The 7,421-nt window shown below is 33.8% G+C and overlaps 1 protein-coding gene across 2 annotated transcripts; it reads right to left on the minus strand.

Moving 5' to 3' along the window:
* Positions 1 to 251: 251 nt before the first annotated feature.
* Positions 252 to 6,079, minus strand: LOC141599789 (protein NRT1/ PTR FAMILY 1.2-like). Of its 2 annotated transcripts, XM_074419902.1 has the most exons (5): positions 5,710 to 5,911; positions 3,066 to 4,561; positions 2,486 to 2,778; positions 1,502 to 2,282; positions 252 to 1,389 (listed from the first exon to the last, which is right to left on the minus strand). In XM_074419902.1, the coding sequence occupies exons 4-5, from the start codon at positions 2,164 to 2,166 to the stop codon at positions 411 to 413; spliced, it is 1,644 nt and encodes a 547-aa protein (XP_074276003.1). In that variant the 5' UTR covers positions 2,167 to 2,282; positions 2,486 to 2,778; positions 3,066 to 4,561; positions 5,710 to 5,911; the 3' UTR covers positions 252 to 410. The 2 variants fall into 2 exon arrangements, with proteins under 2 accessions (XP_074276003.1, XP_074276002.1); XM_074419901.1 differs by lacking the exon at positions 2,486 to 2,778 and having other exon boundaries at positions 1,502 to 2,061; positions 4,344 to 4,561; positions 5,710 to 6,079.
* Positions 6,080 to 7,421: the final 1,342 nt, after the last annotated feature.

Below are 7,421 nucleotides of genomic sequence, written 5' to 3' on the forward strand. Positions count from 1 at the left end.
ATGATTTAGCCACGAAAATTTAGTACTTGCGCCACGAATTTAGCCGTGGCCCAAGTGCTCATTTGTAGTAGTGGATGTTTATTTTGTCCTAACTTTGTCCCTGATCACGGACATGATTTATGGCCATAAATGATACCTAATTGCACTATAAATTCATCAAAGTTTCAACGATAACAACGATGTGAAAAAAATTTGAGAGGTTCGAGCGAAGTGCACGGCCATCTTAAATTGTTGTCTGGGAAAAAAACAAGGAATAAAAAGAGCGTTTCTATAATTGTTCTGATAAATAAATGATACAAAACAGAGCAATTCAATGACTTATACTCTACAATGTTACTTGGGGTGAACTACAAATCACTATATATCCATTATCCGTATACAATGCACTACACATAGCATTCTTCCAAGACTCAATCTACTTTTGATAAAGCAGAGTTATCTTTCAACTCATCTTTCTCCTCCTCCTCCTCCTCCTCCTCCTCCTCCTCCTCGTCACCTGTACCCTTTACTACATCCAGCTCTTGTTGATTTTGCTCCGCCATGGCCACCGCCCTTCTTCGCTCTCCCACTGGTCCATAAGCCCAGCTAACAAATATGTAAAACAATACATTGAACAAATTCAATATAGCTATCATGTAATAGTAATAGTCATAGTGACCCTTGTTCACGTTGTTAGCAATCCAACCATCTTTTCCTCCTTTTTTTGTAATACTATTCGTCAAGTTCAATATCACAGTGGCGATCAAGCTTCCGAATGTACCGCTTAGACCGTAGATAGACCCGGCAATACTCAACATATCCTTAGGAAGCTCGGTGTAGAAGAGCTCGAATTGAGAGATAGCGTACATAGCCTCAGCTAAACCGAAAAAGACTGAGTGGAGAAGTGTCCATATGGCGGACATGCGGATGACGGCTAATGGGTTGTTCTCGAACCCTTCACTGATGGCTCTATGCCTACGGATACTCTCCACAATGCCGGAAAGCAGTACTGATATAAAGGCACAACAAAGGCCTATTCCCATTCTTAGTTTCATACTAAGTCGGACAGGCCTGCCACAGATCTTTGATGCCAAGGGAATGAGTACTCGGTCATAGAGAGGGATCCAAATGACTATGACTAAGATTAAAAATGTACCAAAAGAAGCAGCTGGGATTTGAAAATGAGGCCCTATGTGTCGGTCCATGGTTCTTGTTAGCAGCAACGAGAATGAACTCGTGCTTGTGTTTATGGATAACATGATCCCGGTTGACCAAATTGGAATCAGCCTGATAAATGATTTAAGCCCTTCAACATCTTTCACCTTGCATAGGCTCCATGGATTTGTGGGCAATCCGTCCGGGCCAATGTCTTTTACAGGATCCCGAATGATGCAAGCTTTGTTCATGAAACTACAATCACAAGAGAGTTGAGTAAATTTAGTTTGGTTTAGTTCAAATTTAAAATAAGGAAATTCGGTTCAGTTGTAAAGAAGATATTTTGTATTAATAATAAGAAACAAACCTTAATCTTTGACTTGGGGGACATGCTGTGTTATCCTTCCCATAATAGTACTCAACATTTGAGTCGAAAGTTGACGAGGTATCCAACTTCCTATTCCGAACAACTGCAACCACCACTTGAGCCAACCCAATCAAAAGTTGCTTATTACTCTTGACGATGACATACAATGGAGAAGCCAGGAAGAAGGATAAAGTAGCTAAGAACATGAGGATAAGTGGGATTCCAAAGCCAATCCTCCAACCTAAGTGATCTTGAATGTAGACAATGACCGTCAAGGCAATAATAACAGAGAGACAAGAAAACATGTAATACCAATTCAAAAAGATTTCAAGAGCATTCTTATTCTTAGGGTTGTCAGGGTCTCCTTGCTCAATTTGGTCGGCTCCAAACACCTGAGAGCACGGCCTAATTCCACCTGTCCCTATTGACAGGAGTACAAACGCCAGGAGTAGGAAGCCATACTGTCCCGCCGTTGCTGATTCGCAAGTTTGTGCTGTCGGGTCACAAGCTGGAGGCTTTATGTGAGGTATTACAGTTGTCATAAACATAACAAACATTCCCTGCATCAAGTAAGGAAGTTCCCTAAGACTTAGAATTCTGCCTGAAAAAATTCTAAAACACAACAAGAAACCCGCTCCAAAAATCGAAAACCATTTGTGCATCATAGTTCCGTTAGTGTGGTCATGGCATTCACGGGTATCACCACGAGAAACCTTACATATGAGGTGGCTACAACTTTGGGGCTTGTTTATGCTTGCAAAACTTCAATACAAATGTGTCACTAGTCACGGAAATGGATCCTCTCCATTTACTTTCTCTCCATTTCGTCTCACAATCTCTTTAAATAATAATTTCTCATTTTACCCTCATTTTCCTTTATCTTTATACGTAAATTTAAAACCGTTAGATGTTGTCCAAATGCAATTCGGACCATTAATAGGATTATAGGAACTTGCCTCTCAAATGGAGAGAAATTGGGCTCACTAGTCACTACAGTCTGATTAACTCATTTTCTCACTTGCCAGTTGGGAAATCCTTGGAAATGGGTATAGCCATTTGTGCCCAACCAAAATCTTACATTACTGATTTATCTTTTTTTTTTATCCAAAATAAAAAAACAAAATTAAAACTTTATAAAGAAAAGAATTGAAAGTGGAATTTGGCAAAAGCTAATAAAACGCAAATGATAGGAATAAAAATGACAAAATACAATGCGAAAAATGTAAATGAAATATGAAAAAGGGAGAGGAAGTAATTAGGGGAGGTTGAAATAAACACTAAGGGGGCGTTTGGTTCAATAGCATGGAATGGAATGGATTGGAATATGAACCCATAATGATATGGGGTTCTAAATCCATTCCTTTATAAACTTGTTTGGTTCATCTAAAATTTTAGAAGGGAGGAATGGAGTTGGATACCAAGGGGGAAGTTGGGTATGGAATTCTAGGGGGTTGGAATGGAGTTAGAATCCATTGGGTATCTAACTCCATTCCAAAACACTCCAACCAAACATTGGAATGGAGCAAATCCATTCCAATCCATTCCAAGAGAGCCAACTAAACACCCCCTAAAACTTTAGAGAGGCCATCTCTCATTGAATTATTGAGAGACCAGTAGTCTTCTGTATCCATTTATTTATATTTCGTGACCCTGAGAGACGGTCTCTCAATATGCTTATTAAGAGACTATTTTACCCTTTTAAGAAAAAATGGTATTAAAGGTTATAAAATAGATACAAATCATGATTAAAGATAAAATAGGTACATTTATTATGTAAATAGGTAAGAAATTACTATGTCACGAGCAACAATACAAGGGTCACGAAAAACAAATAAATGGATACGAAAAATTGGTCTCTCAATAACTTTGAGAAAGACCGTATCTCCCAAGTTTTAGGCATAAAAACCCTTCAATTCATGGGATCTAAATTAGTAAACTTATTAAGAGACTGTCTCTGAGTAAACTTACTCAGAAATAAATTAGATGGAAAAAACAATCAAAAATTAAGGGGAGAGATTTCCGTAACCGTTTATGTGTTTTCATTATTATTTAACGGTCGTCGCCCAAAATAACGCTTTATTCGTACATCTTTTCCTAATAAGAGTACTCATTTTATCTTTAACCGTCCTTTATAATTTATTTTATAGTAAAACCGTGAGAGGAATAATGAATTTATTGTCTCATAAGATTACCCATTTTATTTTTAATTCAGAACATCATTCCACAATAAGACTACCCAAAATGGATAACAAAAATTACAAAATGGACGACTAAACCTATTCGAAAATATAATGAAAAACTTAATGCAAATTAGGGGGAGTTAATTGGAGGAAATTGGAATATCTAATTTATATTATTATTATTTTTCAATGTTTTGTTCGTTTAAAGGTCAAAATTTACAGACGTTAAACATAAAATATATTAAAAATACAAAAAAAAAAAAAAAATCATATCAATAATCTAAAAAATTACAACAAATTTTTTTAACAAAAGAAATGATAGGTAAACAACCATTTAGAAAGCGGCTAAAATATTGACTTGAAAACCTAAACATGAAAATTATTATATGGAAACACTTGTGCATAAAATATAAAGACATGTTTAGGATGACAAGTTCACAAATCACAAGCAAGCGAGATACCATGAATAATATGTGATGATATGTCAAATATGCGCAAACCTAATTTAAAATTAAAATTAAATAAAGGCGCATTCGCCTGAAAAAATTAATGGAAAATGAAGTTAAAATAAAGAGCTACATACATAATAATAATTGAAAAAAAGAAAGTAATGAAAAAAGAAATTAAAGAGGAAGAGAAAGAGAAAGAGAAAGAAGAAATACCAGTAGACTGAAAATGGAGCCAATACCAATGGTAAGAAAACGACCAATTAAAGTATCAGCCAATAATGCACCAGCAAATGGAGTGAAACTATTAATAGTATTCCACATATATAGTAAATTCTGAGCTTTAGTAACACTCATCTTGTAATCATTCATGAGATATACTATCATATTTGGTGTCAGTCCAAAACTTGCTACTCTCTCGAATGCTTCATTTGCTGCATTATTTGAGTACATACTACCATTGTCAATTCATCATCATATTCTCATTAATAAATATTGCACTAATCTAATTAGTAATTATAAATTAGCCGTCAAATTTTAGTCTAATGGTTAAGATTAAGTATTCGATGGGTATAAAAGATTAATTTGTCCTTTTAAAAATTTAACATTTAAACCAGTAACTAGACTATACAACCAGTTACATTACAACTGATTATATTGAACTCGATTGAGCTTTATAATACTCCCTCCTATTCTCCATTTTGTTCCCCTATTCCTAAAACGGATTATTCAGGTTTTGTTCCCCTTTCCTTTTTTGGAAACTTTTAATCTTATTTTATTCATTCCTCTCTCCTATCACCAAACCTCACCCAACTCACAATTTCTTATTTAATTCCTAATTATTCATTTCTCTCTCCTATCACCAAACCCCACCCAACTCACAATTCCTTATTTTATTCATTCCTCTCTCCTATAACCAAACCCCACCCAACTCACAATTAATATTTTATTTCCCTCCTTAATTCTTGTGCCCCCAACAAAGGGGAACAATATGGAGAATAGGAGGGAGTACGTTATTTGAGCTTAAATATACAATTTATAATCTTTATAAAAAAGAATTTGAACCACCTTATAAAAATATTGAACTTAAAAAAAGATATAATAAAATACAAAAATAATATATAAGTTCGAATAGATTTTAATTTTGACATAAAAAAATTAAAATATAATTCAAAAATTTTAAAAACTCGAAAAAAAATACATATAAAATCGATTGAATTTAAACACTAAGGGCCTCCAAATAGGGATCACTTTATTTTTAAATTTTTTATTTATAATTGTGAATCTTCTATAATAAATAGCTGCATCCTGCAAACGTTAATATCGTCCTAACCATTTAAGAAAACCTTACATAAGAACACGCCTTATAAATGTGAGATTATTTTAAAATTATTGAAAGTTGAGATTGTTTTGAGAAGAGCGGATAAAATTGAGATTATTTCTTGTAAATTTTTTCTTTTTTTAAAAATAGAACAATTTTTAAGCTCAAACATTAACTAACGGGTTTGATATCATTACACAAAAAGTTCAACTTAAGCTAATTTTAGAAAGAAAGGATAAAATAAGAAGAAAAAAAAGTTACCTAAGATAAAGGGCATGGTAATAAATCCACCCTTTTTTCTTTTATTATCGGAGGGAATTTCATCACCGTTTTGTTGATGTCCATTTACCATTCTCTCTTCTTCATTAGCCTCCATTGAAGCTTCAGTTTATGGGTTTTTTTTTTTGCTTTTCTTTTCGTAATAAAAAATGCAATGTAAGTTTGTTTGTATACTTGGAAGTGCGATTAAATACTAGTGGTAGGAGTCATACTATATAGTGAACATATAATATGATACTATATGAATATGACTTCCCAATTATGGCCCACGTACTTTTAGTGAGTATTGTGTTGAAGTCTTGAAGATGAGCTCGTGGGAAGCGTGCCCTGACATCTTTCACAAATAAACACTAATTCTTGTTTAAGACTAATGTTATTTATCTTAAATAAACAGGTTAAATATATACATATAAAATAAAAACAGAATGTATTTTAAAAGAAAATGTTTATCCTAAATACCTATGTAAAATGATACTTAACATATTTTAAATTTAAGACTAATACTGTAACAAATTTTGTCATGCATGACAAAGGTTGGACGAAATATCAGGAAACATTAGCCGACGCGTTTATTCCAGTGTTCGAGTAATAATTTCATTTGGAGTGGTACAGAAAAAATCTGAGAATTGGTGATAGTGAAAATACAAGTAGCACAAATTTTCAACTAAGGCGACATTATATATTTTAAGTTTAAGACGAATTAAGTATTACTTCCTCCATTCAACTCCATTCTACCATCTTTCCTTTTTCATCCATTCAACTCCACTCTACCTATTTCCTAAAAAAGAATGTCAAATGACCATTTTGTCCTCATACCCCATTACTTATTTACAATACTTGTCACTCATACCCCACTACTTCTACATCAAACTCCACCCTTTTCCACTCATACCCCACTTAATTACATTATACCTCATTATTTATTTACAATATTTTCCACCCAACCCCACTCTTCTTAATATTTGTGCAAAATACAAATAGGTAGAGTGGAGTTGAATGGAGGAAGTATATCACTTGTATAAAATATGGTAAAATTGTCATAACTTGAATAACTCGATCCGACCCCGAAAATATGTATGATCCGAAAGAGACTTGATAGACCTGAAAGTGACCCGACCTGAAGTGACCCGACTAGAGTGACCCAAAATGAGCCGATTGAATCAAAATGACTCGAAATGGTTGAATTAATGGAAAATCATCACCCGAAATAACCCAAACGACCCAGAATGACCCAATTCGAAGTGACCCGACCCAAAAGTGACTCTATCCAAAAGTCACCCGAGAACGTATTGACCCGAAAATGATCTGATCCAAATTGATCCGACCGAACCCAACCCGAATGATCCATTTGCCAGGTCTAGTTGTATATATAACTAATATAAGACAAGTATATTGCTTTTTCCTATAAATTCTTATAGGAAGTACACACAAATGATACTTCCTCCATTTCATTCAATTGTATACATTTGCTTTATACACGTCTATCAATGCTCGTTTGGTTTTGTTCATATCTTTAGTTACATATTAATAAAAATTATAAAAAATTGATATATATTTAAAGTTGTATTGAAGATTTTCTCACTTATGAATAGTGTCCAAAACATAAACGTATAAAATTAAACTAGTTTTAAACCCGTGCAAAATTGCACGGGTATGTATTTGGCCAGTATTAATGTTTTTGGATGTATATTTGT

Source organism: Silene latifolia, chromosome 9, assembly GCF_048544455.1.
Source record: "Silene latifolia isolate original U9 population chromosome 9, ASM4854445v1, whole genome shotgun sequence".
Lineage (NCBI taxonomy): Eukaryota > Viridiplantae > Streptophyta > Magnoliopsida > Caryophyllales > Caryophyllaceae > Silene > Silene latifolia.

Bases quoted from the DNA above. Each gene is read 5' to 3' on its own strand.
- LOC141599789 (XM_074419901.1), bottom strand. From the start codon at position 5,824: ATGGAGGCTAATGAAGAAGAGAGAATGGTAAATGGACATCAACAAAAC. The intron at 4,562-5,709 runs GTAACTTTTTTT...CAAATAATGCAG, and splicing joins TACCATGCCCTTTATCTTAG to CAAATGAAGCATTCGAGAGA. The intron at 1,390-1,501 runs GTTTGTTTCTTA...TTGTGATTGTAG, and splicing joins CCCCCAAGTCAAAGATTAAG to TTTCATGAACAAAGCTTGCA.